General features: G+C 45.1%; 1 protein-coding gene across 1 annotated transcript in view; it reads left to right on the forward strand.

The window, feature by feature from the left end:
- sema4f (sema domain, immunoglobulin domain (Ig), transmembrane domain (TM) and short cytoplasmic domain, (semaphorin) 4F) overlaps window positions 1-20646 on the forward strand; it is a 204429-nt gene that overhangs the window by 137723 nt on the left and 46060 nt on the right. The window contains exon 7 of the mRNA XM_080192998.1: window positions 12745-12890. Within this exon, the coding sequence (XP_080049124.1) occupies window positions 12745-12890 (146 nt within the window). The remainder of the gene's footprint in view (window positions 1-12744; window positions 12891-20646) is intronic.

Here is a 20646-nt window from a genome sequence, read left to right on the forward strand (position 1 = left end):
ACTGCATTTCTTCACTAAATCCCCTTCTTGCTGCATTGGTGACAAACAGCATCTATAAATTTGTAGTGATTTGTACAGTGTGGCCCACCACACCTGAAACATTCCACGGCTTTCACCTTTTTGCTTACAACTCTTTCTTTTATTTGATGCAGTACCTCTGCCTGGGCACCAACATTAGCCTTTACACTTAATATCTTTTGCATTACCGGTAGCCATTTACCTGCTCTGCGAAATTTCTTCCTTAAAGTCAGTGTGACTTCCCCCAAAATGACCAACGCTGAATGCTGCCCTTGTAAGTGCCACAAATCAGCCTATATTTGGACATATCTTCTAAAACCTCCAAAATCGTACTGTTCTGAAAGTTGCCATAATTCTGCCACAAAAGAAGCTGCCTTTTTGATTTGGCAATGAAATTTGGACCTTTAAACAATCACCAAGGGCTTTGGGTTATGGTGATTCTGGACCAGAGCAACTAAATCTGCAAATGAAATCTCCCCTGGCATACTTGGCATGATGTGGAGATGCCGGCATTTGACTGGGGTAAGCACACTAAGAAGTTTCACAACACCAGGTTAAAGTCCAACAGGTTTACTTGGAAGCACAAGCTTTCAGAGTCTCAGGCTCCTTCTTGAGGTGAGTGAGGAGTTGTGTTCACGAACAGAGTGTATGTCTGTATGTGTCAATTTGCATCTGTATATGCCCTGTTTGAGAACACAACTCCTCACTCACCTGAAGAAGGAACCTGAGACTCTGAAAGCTTGTGCTACCAAATAAATCTGTTGGACTTTAACCTGGTGTTGGCCAGGTTAAAGTTGGCATGGCCAGATTCCTCATCAACTTAAAAGCCTTCGTCCTACATTCACTCACAAGAACAGAGGGCTACTTCACCTCATCTGGGTTCGATTCCAGCCTTGGGTAAAGCCTGTGTGAAGTTGATACATTCTGAGGAGAGATTGGGTAAGATTGGGTTGTTTTCGTTGGAGCAGAGAAGGCTGAGGGGCGATCTGATGGAGGTGTACAAGATTAAGAGGGGCATGGTTGATAAGGAGCAGCTGTTCCCTTAGTTGAAGGGTCAGTCACGAGGAGGCAGAGGTTCAAGGTGAGGGTCAGGCGGTTTAGGGGGGAGACGGTGAGGAAAAACATTTTTATCCAGAGGGTGATGACGGTCTGGAATGTGCTGCCTGGGAGGGTTGTTGAGTCTGGTTGCCTCATGTCCTTTAAAATGTATCTGAATGAGCACTTGGCATGTCATAACATTCAAGTCTCTGGAGCTAGTACTGACAGATTGGATGAGGTGGGAGTTCAGGTATTTCTTGTGTGTCAGTGCAAAGTCAGTGGGCTGAAGGGCCTCTTCTGCACTCTGTGATTCTATGACTAGTTAGGTGGAATTACATTTACCAACTTCCAGTTCTGAAAGAACTGTTCCAGGATCTATAGAGTTTTGGAAGATAACTATACAGGCAGTCATCCGAGGCTGGAATCAAATCCGGGTCCCTGACGCTGTGAGGCAGCAGTACTAATCACAGTGCTACCGTGCCATCACTGTGCAATTTTGCTTTGCTACGATGTTTCCTACATTAGAATAGTGACTTCAACAGCATTTCATCGGAAGTAAAGCATTTAGGGATTTCCTGAGGTTGTTAACGCAGGTTCCTCTTTCTCCTTTCCCTCCCTCTCTCTCTCTCTGTGTCATTTCATTGTTTTATTTCTGATGATACCGGAGTTGAGGGGGTTGAGCTATGAGGAGAGGCTGAATAAACTAGGCTTGTACTCGTTAGAGTTTAGAAGAATGAGGGGAGATCTCATTGAGACGTATAAGATGATGAATGGGATGGATAGGATAGAGGTGGAGAGACTCTTCCCGCTCAAAAAAGACAGTAGGACTGGGGGGCACAGCCTCAAGATAAAGGGGGGGGCGGTTTAGAATGGAGTTGAGGAGGAACTTCTTCACTCAAAGGGTGGTGAATCTCTGGAATTCTCTGCCCGTTGAAGTGGTGGAGGCTGCCTCGCTAAATATTTTTAAGACGCGGGTTGATGGGTTTTTGATAAGAGAGGGGATTAAGGGTTATGGGGAGAGGGCGGGAAGGTGGAACTGAGCCGCGACAGATGAGCCATGATCTTATTGAATGGCGGGGCAGGCTTGAAGGGCTAGATGGCCTACTCCTCCTATTTCTTATGTTCTTATGTTCTTCTTATGACAGTCCCACCCAGCTATTGCCATTCAGTCGCTCACATAGAATCAGCAGAATTGCATACCTGGCATTTATGCCAAGTTAGCAGGGTGTTGTTTTCTAAGTAGTATTATGTATGTGGCAGCAATGGACAGAAGTGTTTTGTCTCTGCTTGCATAGCCCAGAATTAATGAGCAGCTAATTTGAAAACCTTAGTGATTTTGTTTATCCAACTCGTGGATTCAAACTCACCCGGATAGAAATTGGAACTCGGGATTGTTTTCTGGTGAGAAGTGGAGCAGCTTCCCAGAGCTTGCCAGGTTTCATGCCGGAAATGCATCTCACACCAAATTAGGTTGGGGAAACTAGTTGGCAGATGCCTGAAGCGTAACGTTAATTAAGGGCTTAATCCCTGTTTGAGGACCCTTTGTTGAAATTGGACTGTTGTGCGTGGAGCAAGAATTGGGATTGCTCTGCACCAGTTCTTGGGAGTGACTTGAAAAGCCGCTGTGAATAGGAAGTATGTTTTTAAAGTAAACTTTCACATTAAGGCAAGATGAGCAGATGTACTCCTTTCAACTCCACAACACTCCTGCAATCCATTGCCAGCCTTAACCTCCATTGATATAATGCAGATGGATTTGCCTGTGGTAGTCTTTTGAATCAGCTTTTCACTTGTCTGCTCTTTCTCCATTGCTTTGCAAAATATATATATCGTTCACTTACGAAATGTTCTATTGAAACTGCTTCTGCCACTCCTTTCAGCCAGTGCATTCCCGATTGCACCTCTTTGTTTAAAAACAAATCTCTCCCATTTGGCTCTTTTGATTTTTTTTGCCTTGCTAGATGCATCTCAAAGCTTGCAGGGTTCCTATAAATCTCAATCCAGTCTTGCATCACCCCTAACATCTCCTGCATTTCCTCTGGCACCTTCCTAATGCAAACTGAGAACACAATATCAGTGTTTTGTGCAGTTGTGCTTTGTTGAAAAAAAAGACATTTGGTTGAAGCTTTTCATCTTGTACTCATCAGGATGGTTACAAGAATACCTTTTTGATTCGATTTGATTTATTATTGTCACATATTTTAACATACAGTGAAAAGTATTGTTTCTTGCGCATTATACAGACAAAACATACCGTTCATAGAGAAGGAAACGAGAGAGTGCAGAACGTAGTGTTATAGTCATGGCTATGGTGCAGAGAAAGATCAAGTGCAAAGTAAGTCCATTCAAAAATCTAACAGCAGCAGGGAAGAAGCTGCTCTTGAGTCGGTTAGAACTTGACCTTAGACTTTCGTATCTTTTTCCCAAAGGAAGAAGGTGGAAGAAAGAATGTCTAGGCTGCGTGGAGGCCTTAATAATGCTGGCTGCTTTGCCAAGGCAGCAGGAAGTGTAGACAGAGTTGGTGGATGGGAGGTTGGTTTGTGTGATGGATTGGGCTACATTCACGAACTTTTGTAGTTCCTTGCGGTCTTGGGCAGAGCAAGAGCCAAATCAAGCTGTGGTACAACCAGAAAGAATGCTTTCTATAGTGTAAAAGTTGGTGAGAGTCGTAGCTGATATGCCAAGTTTCCTTAGTCTTCTGAGAAAGTAGAGGTGTTGGTGGGCTTTCTTAATTATAGTGGGGGGACCAGGACAGGTTGTTAGTGATCTGGACACCTAAAAACTTGAATCTCTCAACCTTCTCCATTTTGTCCCCATTGATGTAGATAGGGGCATGTTCTCCTTTACACTTCCTGAAGTCTATGACAATCTCCTTTCTTTTGTTGACATTGAGGGAAAGATTATTTTTGCCACACCAGTTCACCAGATTCTCTATCTCATTCGTGTACTCTGTCTCATCATTGTTTGGGATCCGACCCATTATGGTGGTGTCGTCAGCAAACTTGAAAATTGAATTGGAGGGGAATTTGGTCACACAGCCATAGGTGTATAAGGACTGTAGTAGTGGCTGCGAACACGGCCTTGTGGGATACTGGTGTTGAGGATGATCGTGGAGGAGGTGTTGTTGCCTATCCTTACTGATTGTGGTCTGTGAGTTAGGAAGTTCAGGATCGAGTCGCAGAGGCCCAGGCCACAGAGTTTGGAGTTGAGTTTTGTGGGAATAATAGTGTTGAAGACTGAGCTGTAGTCAATAAATAGGAGTCTGACATAGGTGTTTTCTTGGTGTTCCAGGTTTGAGTGCAGGGCCAGGGAAATGAAGTCTGCTGTGGACCTGTAGATGTCAGGGGAAATGATGACTTTATTCTGCATGAGAAGTGAGTGCTGATTGGTTGATGAGTGGACTCTGAGCAGTGGTGACAATGCCAAGGAGATTGCACAGTTACTTGCCAAGAACTGTTTGGAAATTTAAACCCAGACAACTTGATTTGTGATTGGTCAAGGCACTACCCCGAGGAATAAACCCAGCAAATGGCTATCACTTATTTTGTTTAGTGGAAACAGGCGCAATGTGCTCTGTGTCGCAAAGGAATGGGCCCTTCATATTAATGTATGTAACCTCTAGATCATGCAGATGTCTGAATCATACAATCATAGAATTATGGACACACAGTGAATTCAAACGACAATCTCAAGTTGGGTGTCAATATAATCTTTTGCATGCTGAGAATTATTTAGCAAATGTTGTCCAATCATAGAATCAAAACTAATGTTGGATGCTGCTCTGCATTTTGCATGGGCTGATTGGGTACAGTCTGTTGCCCATTGGAAACAGTGGCTGGGACATGCTGTTTGTTATGATCCATTAGTCTTTGGGCTGTACGGCCTATTTACCTAGCATCACACTGCAGTGAAGTTCACATATCACATTACTCATTTGTGTAATAGGCAGAGCATCTTTTTGGCTTGACGGCAGAATCCTACTGGTAGCAAATTCCACTTGTGTTGCGACTGCATAACAGCAGGGTGAAACAGCTAGCTCTACCTGTTGCTCATATTTGTCATATACCTTACCCTTTTCAAACAGTGCTTGGCAATTAACTGTCAATCATCATTAGCTAGTGTATTCTCCATGGCAACAGCTGTACCAACCAGAGTCCACTTTGCAACTCCCAACATTCTTCTCAGACAATATAGAATTGTTGTTTTCCCTGACATTGGTATTCTTGCAATTGTCCTGATGAAAAAATGTCTTTTTTCAGCAACGCTTGAGTTCTGTGCTACCAAATGACCGGTTGTAATTTCCGTTACAATCAATTTTTAAAAAAGAAAGTGATGTTAGCTTAATGCTACAATATGGTACGGTTATTTATAGTTCAGGTCTTACTGTAATTACATAGCTCCTCTGCTGTCAATATTCAGGCAGGTTGGTCAGGGTTCCCTTGTAGCATTTCACAGAATCCCTACAGGCAAAAAAAGGCCACTCGGCCCATCAAACCTGCACTGACAACAATCCCACCCAGGTTCTATCTCTGTAACCCCACATATTTACCCTGTTAATCCCCCGACAGTAAGGGGCAATTTAGCACGGTCAATCCATCTAACTTGCACATCTTCGGAATGTGGGAGGAAACTGGAGCACATGGAAAAAACCCATGCGGACACAGGGAGACTCCACACAGACAGTGACCCGAGGCCAGAAATTGAACCCGGGTCGCTGGTGCTGTGAGGCAGCAGCGCTAACCACTGTGCCACCGTGCCAAACACACAAGATCATAAATATTGCCGGGATTGGCTGCTGAATGTAAGTTTAGGATAAGGTGGGTAAATCGTAGAATCATAGAAACCCTACAGTGCAGAAAGAGGCCATTTAGGCCATCGAGTCTGCACCGACCACAATCCCACCCAGGCCCCTACCCCACATCCTTACATATTTACCCACTAATCCCTCTAAACTACACATCTCAAGACACTAAGGGGCAACTTTTAGCGTGGTCAATCAACCTAACCTGCACGTTTGGACTGTGGGAGCAAACCAGCGCAGCCCCACGCAGACACAAGGAGAATGTGCAAACTCTGCACAGACAGTGACCCAAGCCGGGAATCGAACCCAGGTCCCTGGAGCTGTGAAGCAGCAGTGCTAACCACTGTGCCACCAAGCTGCCCCAGGCAAATGTACCATTTGAACTAACCTCAGGCTCAGAAACAATAACCAGACTTTGTTGACTGACGTAAAGCAGGGGCATTGCTGTGGCTTTGCAGTTCTCTTCAACAAGGGGAAAGAAACAGCACCAAACAGGTTCCTGCTCCAGATTGATATTCGGCATTGGTCAGTGTGTATATTTCAGGACAGACGACAGGCCATCGCTGTTATCTTCTGCACCTTAAAATAGGGCCTTAAGCCTCACTTTCTGGCTTGCACACAAAAAATTATTGCCTGCATTCATTAAGCTTCCACAATAGCAATGACGTGGTCATCACTTGGTTGAGAGATGACAGCTCTAAATGAATATTGGTATTTACTATTGAGTTAGCGAACTTGGAAAAATAGTGATGTCTTGAGGACTGTACATATTACAGCAAACGAGGTGTTGGAAGTGTTAAAGCACGTCAAGGTAGATGAATCCCTGGGTACTGATGAAGTGTATCCCAGGACATTGTGGGAGGCTAGGGAGGAAATTGCGGGTCCCCTAGCAGAGATATTTGGATCAGGTGGGGTGTATCTGAGATCTCGATGTACAGCTTATCTGAAAGCACCTCCAACAATGTGGCATTTCTTAGTAATGCTTTGGAGTGTCAGCCTAGATTTTGTGCTTAAGCTTCTGGGGTGTAACTTGAAGCCATGACTCTCTGACTCAGGTGTGTGACTGGTGTTGATTGAACCAAATGAGGGAGTGGGAGAGTAAAGATTCGGGATAAACATCCAATCATTGATCATTTTTAGACCGAGCTGCTGAAGCCAGTTATTTGGAGCCGTTATGATGCAGGCACCTCGTGCTGTGCAGCACTTGTCATTTAGAACATAGAACACTACAGCACAAACAGGCCCTTTGGCCCACAAGTTGCACCGATCACATCCATACCTACCAAGCCATAGAACTATCTGTAACTCCCAATCCCATTAAATCCCACATACTCATCCAGAAGTCTTTTAAAAGACCCCAGCAAGTTCGCCTCTACCACCACCGACGGCAGCTGATTCCACTCACTCACCACCCTCTGTTGAAAAACTTACCCCTAACATCTCCTTTGTTGAAAAACTTACCCCTAACATCTCCTCTGTAAACAGTATAGTGTAAAAGGCACCATCCCGATCGCTTTAAAACTTTCATTCCATTGTATAATTCAACTCTGTGAACTGATTTGAGATAAGCATGGTGGCACAGTGGTTATAACTGCTGCCTCACAATATCAGGGATCTGGGTTCAATTCCGGCCTTGGGTCACTGTCATTGTGAAATCTGCACATACTCCCTGTGTGTGCATGGGTTTCCTCTGGGTGCTCTGGTTTCATCCCGCACTCCAAAGATGTTCAGGTAGATTGGCCACGCTAAATTGCCCCTTAGTGTTCCAAGATATGTAGATTAGTGGAGTAAATGGATAGCGGGGATGGGGCCTGTGTAAGATGCCCTGTTGGAGAATCGGTGCTGACACGATGGGCCGAATGGCCTCCTTCTGCAATGTTGGGATTCTATGAAGTTAGAGCATTGAACCTGGTTTACTGATACCTGACTTTCACAGCAGCTGACAGGCTAAAGCCTGAAGAGACTTTATTCTGTGTAAAAATGTCTCTGATCTGAGATAGCAAGAGGATGAAGCGGGTTGTTTGATCTCATCCCTCTATGATCATGGAAAAATATCATATATAGTACGGAAGAAGGCCATTCAGCTCCCTAGCTCTTTCTGAGAGCTATCCAAATAGTCATTGTCCTTTGCTTGTTCCCATTGCTCTACTGTTATTTTTTTCTGTTCAGTTATTCATTGGATTCCCTTCCAGAAAGTTGCTATTAGATCTACATTCAAAGAACAAAGAACAGTACAGCACAGGCTCTCCAAACCTGCACCAATTATGATGCCTGCCTAAACTAAAACCGTATGCACTTAGAGTTCATATCTGTCCACTCCCATCCTATTCATATATTTGTCTAGTTGCCCCTTAAATGCCGCTATCGTACCTGCCCCCACTACCTCCCTGGGCAGCGCGTTCCAGATATTCACTACCCTCTGTGTAAAAAGACTTGCCTCGCACATCTCCTCCAAACTGTTCCTCTCACACCTTAAACCTATGTCCCCTAGTACTTGATTTTTCTACTGTAGGAAAGAGCGGTCCTTCACCAGCTCTTTAAGCAGTGCATTCCCAATGTAGCAACGTGTGGATGGAAAAATTCTTTGGTGCGAATTTTCCCATTCTGCCCACCATGGGAATTGTAGCAGGCGAGGAGTGGACCATGGTAAGGTCCATTGCCCTCGGGTGGGATTTTCCAGTTTTGGGGTGAACGCGACTTGAAAATTCCACCCTTTATCTCACCTTTGGTTCTCTCACCCACTTCTGTATCCTTTGGCTATCCACACTTCTCCCACTGGAAACAGATTTGGCTTATTTACTCTATCCAAAACTTCATGATTTTTGAATACCTCTGTTCAATCTCCCCTCAACTTTTCTTCTTGGACAATTCTACCCAGAGGGTGGTGACAGTCTGGAATGCGCTGCCTGAAAGGGTGGAGGTGGGATGCCTCACGTCCTTTAAAAAGTATCTGGATGAGTACTTGGCACAGCATAACGTTCAAGGCTCTGGGCCAAGTGCTGACAAGTGGGATTAGGTGGGCAGGTCAGGGCCTTTCATGCATCGGTATAGACTCGATGGTCCGAAGGGCCTCTTCTGTACTGTAGGATTCTGTGATTCTGTGTGTTAATGATAGTGTTAGGATACGTAAGTGATTTATTCAATTTAGGACTTTGTGAACATATCAATAAAGGACAAGGGGCTATCTTTTTAATTTAATTTGTTAATTTACCCATGTATTTATTGTAGTATTCGATAAACAGGGATGGCTAGGACATTAGCTATGAGGAGAGGTTGGAAAAACTTGATTTTTTTTTCTCACTGGAATGACAGAGTTTGGGGAACGACTGATAGAAGTCTACAAGATTATAAGGGGCATGGACAGAGTGGATAATCAGAAGATTTTTCCCAGGGTGGAAAAGTCAACTACTAGGGGGCATAAGTTTCATGTGTGAGGGGCAAGTTTTAAAGGAGATGTATGAGTCAAGTTTATTACACAGAGGGCGGTGGGTTCCTGGAACTTGCTGCTGGGGATGGTAGTGGAGTAAGAAGTCTCACAACACCAGGTTAAAGTCCAACAGGTTTATTTGATAGTAAACCCACAAGCTTTCAGGGTTTGCCCCTTTGTCAGGTGAGTGGAGAGTTCTGGTCAATGAAGGTGGCCATTCGATCCATCGAGCCTGCACCGACAACAATCCCACCCAAGTTCTATCCCCATGTATTTATCCGACTAATATCCTAGACACTAAGGGGCAATTTAACATGGCCAATCCACCTAACCCAGACATCTTTGGACTGCGGGAGGAAATCAGAGCACCCGGAGGAAACCCACGCAGACATGGGGAGAAAGTGCAAACTCCACACAAGACAGTGACCCGGGGCAGGAATTGATCTGGGTCTGTGGTGCTTTGAATAGGATGGGAGTAGTGGGATATGGTCCCCAGAAGGGTGGGGGGTTATAGTTCAGTCAGGCATCATGGTCAGTGCAGGCTTGGAAGGCTGATGGGCCTGTTCCTGTGCTGTAATTTTCTTTGATCTTTGACAGCATGTGGGAGAAGAGCTGAAACTGAAGAAGTCAATAAACTCTTTCAATAAAGAAAAGCTCTGTGTCTGGGTTTCTGCTCCAGCCACCAGCTAGTCAATCTCTCCTCATACATTCCTGGAATCAGCCTGGTAAATCTTCGCTCTCTCGAGAGCAAGAATATCCTTCCTTAGAAAAGGAGAAGGAGATCCATGGACATTCCATCCTCAGTGATGGTGGAATCCATCACAAGAGATGTGGCTGAAGATTTTGCAACCACCTTCAGACAGCAGTTTCAAATGGATCATTCACTTAACCCCCTCCTGAGATTGCCATTACCACAAAGTCAATCTTCAGCGAATTGAATCATTCCACCATGATTATGAAGAAATGACTTATTTCTCTGGATATAGCAAAGACTATGGGGACTGACTAATCTTTCCTTCAAAATTTAGTTGTGTACTGTGTTAAATTTTTGTGCGTGATTGTGCACATCATTTATCACAGAGCAAGGTCAATGTGGTACTTTGCAGAGTGATATGTGGCCAAGTACCAAACAGCTTAACAGAATCTTTGTTCCCAACCCTGTCCTGGGTGTAGTGCTGAAGACCTTTACTCCAGAGCTAGCTAATACCCGACCCAAGCTGTGCAGTACAGCTACAATATTAGCATCGACATAACAAAATGGAAAATTGCCTAAACTTGTCCTAATCACAAAAAGCAGGACAAATCAAAGCTGTCAGTTACCATCCCATCGTGTTCTCTCAATTATCAGAAAAGTGATAGAGTCATTGAGTCGTACAGTGCAGAAAAGCTCTTTCGGCCCATCGAGTCTAGAATGACAACTGCTACTAAAGTCATGCTAATCCCATTTTCCTGCACTTGTCCCATATCCTTGAATGTGATGATGTTTCAAGTGCTCATTCAAATACTTTTTAAAGGTTGTAAGGTTTACATAAGAACATAAAAAATAGGAGCAGGAGTAGGCCATCTAGCCCTTCGAGCCTGCCCCGCCATTCAATAAGATCATGGCTGATCTGTCGTGGCTCAGTTCCACATTCCCGCCCTCTCCCCATAACCCTTAATCCCCTCTCTTATCAAAAACCCATCAACCCGCGTCTTAAAAATATTTAGCGAAGTAGCCTCCGCCACTTCAATGGGCAGAGAATTCCAGAGATTCACCACCCTTTGAGTGAAGAAGTTCCTCCTCAACTCCGTTCTAAACCGCCCCCCCTTTATCTTGAGGCTGTGCCCCCTAGTCCTACTATCCTTTCTGAGCGGGAAGAGTCTCTCCACCTCTATTCTATCCATCCCATTCATCATCTTATACGTCTCAATGAGATCTCCCCTCATTCTTCTAAACTCTAACGAGTACAATCCTAATTTATTCAGCCTCTCCTCATAGCTCAACCCCCTCAACTCCGGCATTAGCCTAGTAAACCTCCTCTGCACTCCCTCCAACGCCAAAATATCCTTGCGTAAGTACGGCGCCCAAAACTGCACACAGTACTCCAGCTGCGGCCTCACCAATGCCCTGTACAGCCGCAGCAAGACCTCCCTACTTTTATATTCAATCCCCCTCGCGATGAAGGCCAGCATCCCATTCGCCTTCCTGACCACCTGCTGCACTTGCAAGCTGGGTTTTTGTGACTCATGCACAAGGACCCCGAGGTCCCTCTGCACCGTCGCCTGCTGCAGTTTTTCGCCACTTAAGTAATAACCCTTCCTACCATTATTCCTACCAAAGTGGACCACCTGGCACTTGCCAACATTAAATTCCATTTGCCATTTCCTGGCCCATTCGCCCAGCCTATCTAGATCCTTCTGCAGACTCTCCACACCCTCCGCACAATTTGCCGTTCCACCAATCTTGGTGTCATCAGCAAATTTCGACACCCTACACTCGGTTCCCTCCTCCAGATCATCTATATAAATGGTAAATAGCTGAGGCCCCAGCACCGACCCCTGGGGCACTCCACTAGTCACCATCTGCCAATCCGAATAGCACCCATTGACCCCCACTCTCTGCCTCCTATTTGACAACCAATCCTCTATCCACGCTAACACCCTACCCCCAACTCCATGTCCCCTGACCTTCTGCAATAACCTCTTGTGAGGTACCTTGTCAAACGCCTTCTGAAAATCAAGAAAGACCACATCCACCGGCTCTCCTCTATCCACCGCCCTAGACACATCCTCATAGAACTCCAGTAAATTTGTTTCCTGCCTCCATTATCTTCCCAGGCGGTGAATTCCAGATGCTCACCACTCTGAGTGAATTTTCTTTTCTCAAATCCCCTCTGAATCACCTCCTCCTTACCCTAAAGCTGTGCCCCCTTGTGATTGACTTCTCAACCAAGGGGAGCAGCTGCTCCCTGCTCACCCTGTCCATACCCCTCAATCTTACACACCTCAATCATGTTCTCCCTTAGCCTCTCTGCTCTAAACAAAACAATCCAAACCTATCCAATCTCTCTTTATAGCTCAAGTGCACTGAGCAGGGATGGATACGGATTCTGTTCTGAGATCGAAAGGTGATGGTTTAGGTTGGTGAGCTGGGAACAGAGGGATGTGACCGAGATAGATGAACAGATGACCTCAGTATTTGAAACAACCAAGTCCATTAATTTGCACTTTTTGGAGGAGACGATATATGAGAAAGTGGAGCAGTAATTTTCGGATGTGAGAGAGCAACGTTCCACGAGGCAGGGGTGGAATTTCTTCTCAGTATTGTAACAACATTTTTGCTGTGAAATTCCACCTGCAGTATTTGTGGAAACTAATGAGATGTTCCGCATCATTATATGTATATATTCGGTAAATCTTCAGTGAGCACATTGTTATTTACATTGTCAATTAATGACCTAACTCCTGTCTCTCTCCTCAGACCCAGAGTTTGTCGGATCAACATTTGTCAAAGCGGATGAGGGCAGCGGTGACGATGACAAACTCTACTTTTTCTTCAGTGAGAGTGCTCGGGAGTTTGAATACTACAAAGCACTGCGAGTTCCCAGAGTAGCTCGCGTTTGCAAGGTATTATTTCCTCGCCCATGAATCCATAGTCCGAACATCAAGAACTTGTTAGAGCAGACCAAAGCCATCAGGATCAACAAACCTCTTTGACTAACATCGACTCTGCTTACCACATATCTCCACAGCTCTCAGTCCCTTCTCTCTCAGAGTGAACAGCTGTTGCCCCTACATACAAAAATATGAATACTCAAATTAGGAGCAGCAGTACACTATTTGGCGCCTCAAGCCCCACTGGATAAGATCACAGCTGATCTGATTGTTTTAAGTTTTTTTTTAAGTTGAGTTATTAGTGTCAAAAGCAGACTTACGATAAAAGTGCAATGAAGTTACTGTGAAAATCTCCTAGTCGCCACACTCCGGTGCCTGTTTGGGTACGTTGAGGGAGCATTTAGCATGGCCAGTGCACCTAACCAGCACGTCTTTCAGACTGTGGGAGGAAACCGGAGCACCCGGAGGAAACCCACTTAGATACAGTGAGAATGTGCAGACTCCATACAGACAGTGAACCAAGCTGGGGAATCAAACCCAGTTCCTTGGTGCTGTAAGGCAGCAGTCCTAACCACTGTGCCACCACTCTGTAGCCTCAACTCTAATTTCCTGTATTCTTTGACTTCCTTGTCAATCAAAAATCTAATTTAGCCTATAAAATGTTTGATGCGCTGCCTCCGCAGCTTTCTGAGTCCCACCAAAGCTTTCTCTTTCTCTTCAGATGCTGAGGGCCACGCTGTGTGTTTCCGTCATTTCCACTTTTTAGTTTGGATTTTAAGTATGTACAGCTATTACTCATTACCGCTTGTCGTTTGGATCTTGCTGTGCACAAATTGGCTGCCATGTTTCCTGCAATGATGACTGACCTTCAGAAAAGTACTTTTTGGCTGTAAAATACTAGGAGACATCCTGAACTTGTGAAAAGCACCATGCGAATGGAGATTCTTTTTATTGGTAGACTTAAGAGAGACAGGCCTCATGTGTGCTTCGCAACATCTGTGTGTTTGATGAAACTTCAACTGCACTCTGCATGTGCACACATTTATAGAATCATAGACCTACAGTGCAGAAGGTGGCCATTTGATCCATCGAGCCTGCACCGACAACAATCCCACCCAAGTTCTATCCCCGTGTATTTATCCGACTAATATCCCAGACACTAAGGGGCAATTTAGCATGGCCAATCTACCTAACCCAGACATCTTTGGACTGTGGGAGGAAATCAGAGCACCCGGAGGAAACCCACGCAGACATGGGGAGAAAGTGCAAACTCCACACAAGACAGTGACCCGGGGCAGGAATTGATCTGGGTCCGTGGTGCTTTGAAGCAGCAGTGTTAACCATAGTGCCTCTGTGCCGCCCAGTAAATGTTTGTTTTCTTTTTTCTCCACCTCTCTCCCCTCAGTTGTGAAACCTGTTTGAATAGATTAACACTTCTGGTACTATAAGAAGGTTCACTCATGTGACTGAAATACACCAAATAATGTCCCCTCTAAATCCTTTTCATTGTGGGTGGCCTGTTCCTTTGCGTGGTCAAATACTCAGGTTATCGAAAAGAGACCAACTTGTGAGCAATCTGTACAGTACCCCCCTGGAGCTTGCTAATTCCATTAACATATATTCATTGCTTTACTCTCTTTGTTCTTTCATGAGTTGTGGGCATTGCTGGGCAAAACCAGCATTTGTTGCCCATCCCTAATTGCCCTTTAATTGAGTTATTTGCTAAGCCATTTCAAAGGGCAGTTGAGAGTCAACCACATTGTTGTGCCTCTGGAGTTACATGTAGGCCAGATTTCCTTCCCTAAAGGACGTTAGTGAACAAGATGGGTTTCTGTAACAATTGATAATTTTATGGTCACCAATACTGAGATTAGCTTTATATTCCATCTTATAACTGAATTTAAATTTGGCCAGTTTCCATGCTGAGATTTGAACGCACATCCCCAGAACAGTAGCCTAGGCCTCTGGATGACTGGTCTAGTGATATTACCACTATGGCACTGTCTCCCCAACTGGCCAATGACATCTGCAATGGCTCGAATATGTCCATCAGGTAGACGGCACCTGTATAGCCACGGTGAACTGGCCACTGGGTCTTGGTCTGGTGGATGCCTGTACAAGCATACCTGCAAGTGAGAAATTAATTTGGCAGAAGGGAAACAGTCACTAACATGTGTGATCTCTGGAGACTGATGTTTAGACTGGCATTGGAAGAAGACATAGAGAGACGGAAAGCTTATCTGGCCGAGAACAGGATTCACAGAAAATCCACTGTCCGCTGGTCTTCATCTGCAGCAAATAGGGCAGGGACTGTCATGATAGAATGTGACTCCTGTGTCACACTGGGTGATACTTTACAAAGAGTTGATCATGAAGGCAGAAATTATTGTCTCGCAAGATGGAAACTAAAGACTACCTGAGAAAAGGACATGCTGTTGGAAACCCTTTTGTTTACTCCCCTGTTAACACTGATGATAAGGAGCAAGAAGGAGGAACTGAAATCACTGTTGTGATTACAGTATAATGGTTTGGAAATGTGGAGTAAGTTACATGGAGCAAATTCATTTGTTCAATGATTGAAAGTGGTGTATATTCTTGTGCTAACATCCCAACAAAGACTAATGAAGTTTCCCTCACCCTGGCTTTCACTTCAGTTTCCACTTCCAATGTCACTCGCCAAAGCACACATGTACTGCATGGTATTTGTTGTCAGTTCCACATATCTTATTTTGTAGGCTAAATTTAGCATAGCTCTGGTTCTGACCCAATACCTTGATAAAAGTGTGGATCAAAGGTTCACTTGGACTGGGAGATCACAGTGCCACTGGTCCTAAAATCATGGCTGGAAGTTTACCACCTTGGTCACCCTGGAATTGGGGCAGATGAGGCTCGCAGAACAGAATTCTCCATTGGCCTCAGGATTTTACGGGCCTCACCCCATGTCATCTGTTGTAGATTTCTGCATCACACTTTATAACGTTGATCCTTCCATTATCTGCCTCAAGTAGACTTTCTTCTGATCTTAACTAACCAAATTTACTTTCCTGGGGCAGCACAGTGGCACAGTGGTTAGTCCTGCTGCCTCACTGCACCAGGAACCCGGGTTTGATTCCCAGCTTGTGTCACTGTTTGTGTGGAGTCTGCACATTCTCCTGTGTCTGCGAGGATTTCCTCCAGATGCTCCTGTTTCCTCCCACAGCCTGAAAGATGTGCTGGTTTGATGCAATGGCCATGCTAAATTCTCCCTCTGTGCACCTGAATAGGCACTGGAGTTGGCGACTAGGGGATTTTCACAGTCGCTTATTTGCAGTGTTAATCTAAGCCTACATGTGATACTAACAGATAAACTTTCCGTTGCTTTCCACCAAAGCAAGGTCTTTTTCCTTCTATGTGGATGTTTCCTACAATTTTACACATTTACAGATAGCTAATATGATGCTACTTCAACTATATTGACACAATTTGCAGTGACACAGAACGGAAGGAAATTTGAGAAGTGGTTTGCAATTCAGTTTGTTAGAACATAAGAACATAAGAAATAGGAGCAGGAGTAGGCCATCTAACCCCTCGAGCCTGCCCCACCGTTCAATAAGATCATGGCTGATCTGTCGTGGCTCAGTTCCACATTCCCGCCCTCTCCCCATAACCCTTAATCCCCTTGCCTATCAAAAACCTATCAACCCGCGTCTTAAAAATATTGAGCAAGGCAGCCTCCACCACTTCAACGGGCAGAGAATTCCAGAGATTCACCACCCTTTGAATGAAGAAGTTCCTCCTCAGCTCTGTTCTAAACCGCCCCCCCTTTATCCTGAGGCTGTGCCCTCTAGTCCTACTGTCCTTTCTGAGCGGGAAGAGCCTCTCCACCTCTATCCTATCCATCCCATTCAACATCTTATACGTCTCAGTGAGATCTCCCCTCATTCTTCTAAACTCTAACGAGTACAAGCCTAGTTTATTCAGCCTCTCCTCATAGTTCAACCCCCTCAACTCCAGAATCAGCCTAGTAAACCTCCTCTGCACTCCCTCCAAGGCCAAAATATCCTTGCGTAAGTACGGCGACCAAAACTGCACACAGTACTCCAGCTGCGGCCTCACCAGTGCCCTATACAGCTGCAGCAAGACCTCCCTACTTTTATATTCAATCCCCGTCGCGATGAAGGCCAGCATCCCATTCGCCTTCCTGACCACCTGCTGCACCTGCAAGCTGGGTTTTTGCGACTCATGCACAAGGACCCCGAGGTCCCTCTGCACCGTGGCATGCTGCAGTTTTTCGCCACGTAAGTAATAGTCCTTCCTACCATTCTTCCTACCAAAGTGGACCACCTCACATTTGCCAACATTAAATTCCATTTGCCAGTTCCTGGCCCATTCCCCCAGCCTATCTAGATCCTTCTGCAGACTCTCCACACCCTCCGCACAATTTGCCGTTCCACCAATCTTGGTGTCATCAGCAAATTTCGACACCATACACTCGGTTCCCTCCTCCAGATCATCTATATCAATGGCGAATAGCTGAGGCCCCAGCACCGACACCTGGGGCACTCCACTAGTCACCAACTGCCAATCCGAATAGCACCCATTGACCCCCACTCCCTGCCTCGTTCACTGTCTTATCTGATGACTCTTTGACACTTTATTCTGGAAAATAATGGGCAGGTAATAAATCTCAGGTTTCTGACCATTGGATTGTACTGGGCAGCTGCACTAATAGTGTTAACATTGTGGAGGTGGGAAAGCAATGACAAATGCTGTTTAATTTAGATAAAGTCTGTGGAGTCAGTGATATAAGAAGAGAAATTACAGGATTAATGGGACAATACTTGCAATGGCTAGAAGGGATGACGGAAAAGCTCTGGCCAGCAGGATTAAAGAAAATCCCAAGGCTTTTTGTACATGTATAAAGAGCAAGAGGGTAGCCAGGGAGAGGGTTGGCCCACTCAAGGATAAGGGAGGGAATCTATGCGTGGAGCTAGAAGAAATGGGCGAGATATTAAATGAGTACTTTGTGTCAGTATTCACCAAAGAGAAGGATTTGGTGGATGATGAGTCTGGGAAAGGGTGTGCAGACAGTTTGAGTCATGTTGAGACCAAAAAGGAGGAGGTATTGGGGTTCTTGAGAAACATTAAGGTAGACAAGTCCCCAGATGGGATATACCCCAGAATGCTGAGAGAGGCAAGGGAGGAAATTGCTGGGGCCTTGAGAGAAATCTTTGATTCCTCATTGGCTACAGGGGAGGTCATGATGTGGACATGCCGGCATTGGACTGGGGTAAACACAGTAAGAAATCTCACACCAGATTAAAGTCCAACAGGTTTATTTGGTAGCACAAGCCACAAGCTTTCGGAGCGCGCCTCTTTCATCAGGTAAGTGGGAGTTCTGTTCACAAACAAGGCAAATAAAGACACAAACTCAATTTACAAAATAATGGTTGGAATGAGAGTCTTTACAGGTAATCAAGTCTTAAAGATACAGACAGTGCGAGTGGAAAGAGGGTTAAGCACAGATTAAAGAGCTGTGTATTGTCTCCAGCCAGGACAGTTAGTGAGATTTTGCAAGCCCAGGCAAGTCATGGGGGGTACTGATAGTGTGAACATGTCATTGATGAAGACGAACATCTCACCAAGGTCATTCCCACACTCCCACTTCTTGCCTTCAAATAACCGCACAACCTCAAACAGACCATTGTCTGCAGCAAACTACCCAGCCTTCAGAAAAACAGTGACCACGACACCACACAACCCTGCCACAGCAACCTCTGCAAGATGTGCTGATCATCGACGTGGATGCCATCATCTCACACGAGAACACCATCCACCAGGTACACAGAGCAAACACTTGCAACTCAGCCAACGTTGTCTACCTGATACACACAGTAAGAAGTCTGACAGCACCAGGTTTAAGTCCAACCGATTTATTTGATAGTAAACTCACAAGCTATCAAATAAATCGGTTGGACTTAAACCTGGTGTTGCCAGGCTTCTTACTGTGTTTACCCCAGTCCAACGCCGGCATCTCCACACCATACCTGATACGCTGCAGGAAAGCATGTCCCGAGACATGGTATGTTAGGAAGACCATGCAGATGTTACAACAACGGATGAATGAACACTGCTTGACAATCACCAGGCAAGAGTGGTGTTCTTTTCCTGTTGGGGAACACTTCAGCTGCCACGTGCATTCGGCCTCTTCTTTGGGTAAGAGTTCTCCAAGGAGGCCTTCATGACACACGACAGTGCAGAGTTGCTGAGCAGAGACTGAAAGCCACACATATGGATGGCTTCAACCAGGATCTTGGGTTTATGTCAGACTATCTGTAACCCCCACAACTTGCCTGGGCTTGCAAAGTCTCACTAACTGTCCTGGCTGGAGACGATATACATCTCTTTAACCTGTGCCTAACACTCCCTCCACTCACATTGTCCGTATCTTTAAGACTTGATTACCTGAAAAGACTCACATTCCAACCATTATTTTGCAAATTGAATTTGTATCTTTATATGCCTGTTTGTGAACAGAACTCCCACTTGCTGGGGGAAGGATCAGCACTCCAAAAGCTAGTGGCTTGTGCTACGAAATAAACCTGTTGGACTTCAACCTGATGTTGTGAGACTTCTTACAGGGGAGGTCCCAGAAAATTGGAGGATAGCCAATGTTGTTCCTTTGTTTAAGAAGGTTAGCAAGAGTAATCCAGGTAATTACAGGTCAGTGAGCCTTACATCAAGTGGTAGGGAAATTATTGGACAGGATTCTTCGAGACAGGATTTATTCCCAGTTGGAAATAAGTGGACGTATTAGTGAGTGGTTTTGTGAAGGGGAGGTGTCTTACTAACTTGATTGAGTTTTTCGAGGAAGTGACGAAGATGATTGATGAGGATAGGGCAGTGGATGTTGTCTACATGGATTTCAGTCAAGCCTTTGACAAGGTTCCTCACGGCAGACTCGTGCAGAAGGCGAAATCACATGGGATCAGAGGTGAGCTCGCAAGGTGGATACAAAACTGGTTCGGTCAAAGAAGACAGAGGGTAGCAGTGGAAGGGTGCATTTCTGAATGGAGGGCTGTGACAAGTGGCATTCCTCAGCAATCAGTGCTGTTTGTAATCTATATAAATGATTTGGAGGAAAACGTGACTGGTTTGATTAGTAAGTTTGTGGATGACACAGTGGTTGGTGGATTTGCTGATCTATATCCTGCTGTATCAGAGGATACAGCAGGATATAGATCAGCTGAGAACTTGGGTGGAGAGATGGCAGATGGAGTTTAATCCAGATAAATGTGAGCTAATGCATTTTGGAAGGTCTAATACAAATGGGAAGTATACAGTAAATAGCCGAACCCTTAAGAGTATTTATAGGCAAAGGGACCAGGGTGTACAGGTACACAGGTCACAAAGTGACAATGCAGATGGAGAAGGTAGTTAAGAAGGCATATAGCATGCTTGCCTTCATTGGCTGAGGCATTGAGTTTAAAAATTGGTAAGTCATGTAGCTTTATAGACCCTTAGTTAGGCCGCACTTGGAATATAGTGTTCAATTCTGGTCGCCACACTACCAGAAGGATGTGGAGGCTTTGGAGAGGGTACAGAAAAGATTTACCAGGATGTTGCCTGGTATGGAAGGCATTAGCTAGAGGATAGGTTGGAGAAACTTGGTTTGTTCTCACCTAAACGACAGAGGTTGAGGGGTGACCTGATCGACAAGATTATGAGAGGCATGGACAGAGTAGATAGTCAGAAGCTTTTTCCCAGGCTGGAGGAGTCAATTACTAGT

Source organism: Carcharhinus amblyrhynchos, chromosome 1, assembly GCF_965287045.1.
Source record: "Carcharhinus amblyrhynchos chromosome 1, sCarAmb.v2.hapA, whole genome shotgun sequence".
NCBI lineage: Eukaryota > Metazoa > Chordata > Chondrichthyes > Carcharhiniformes > Carcharhinidae > Carcharhinus > Carcharhinus amblyrhynchos.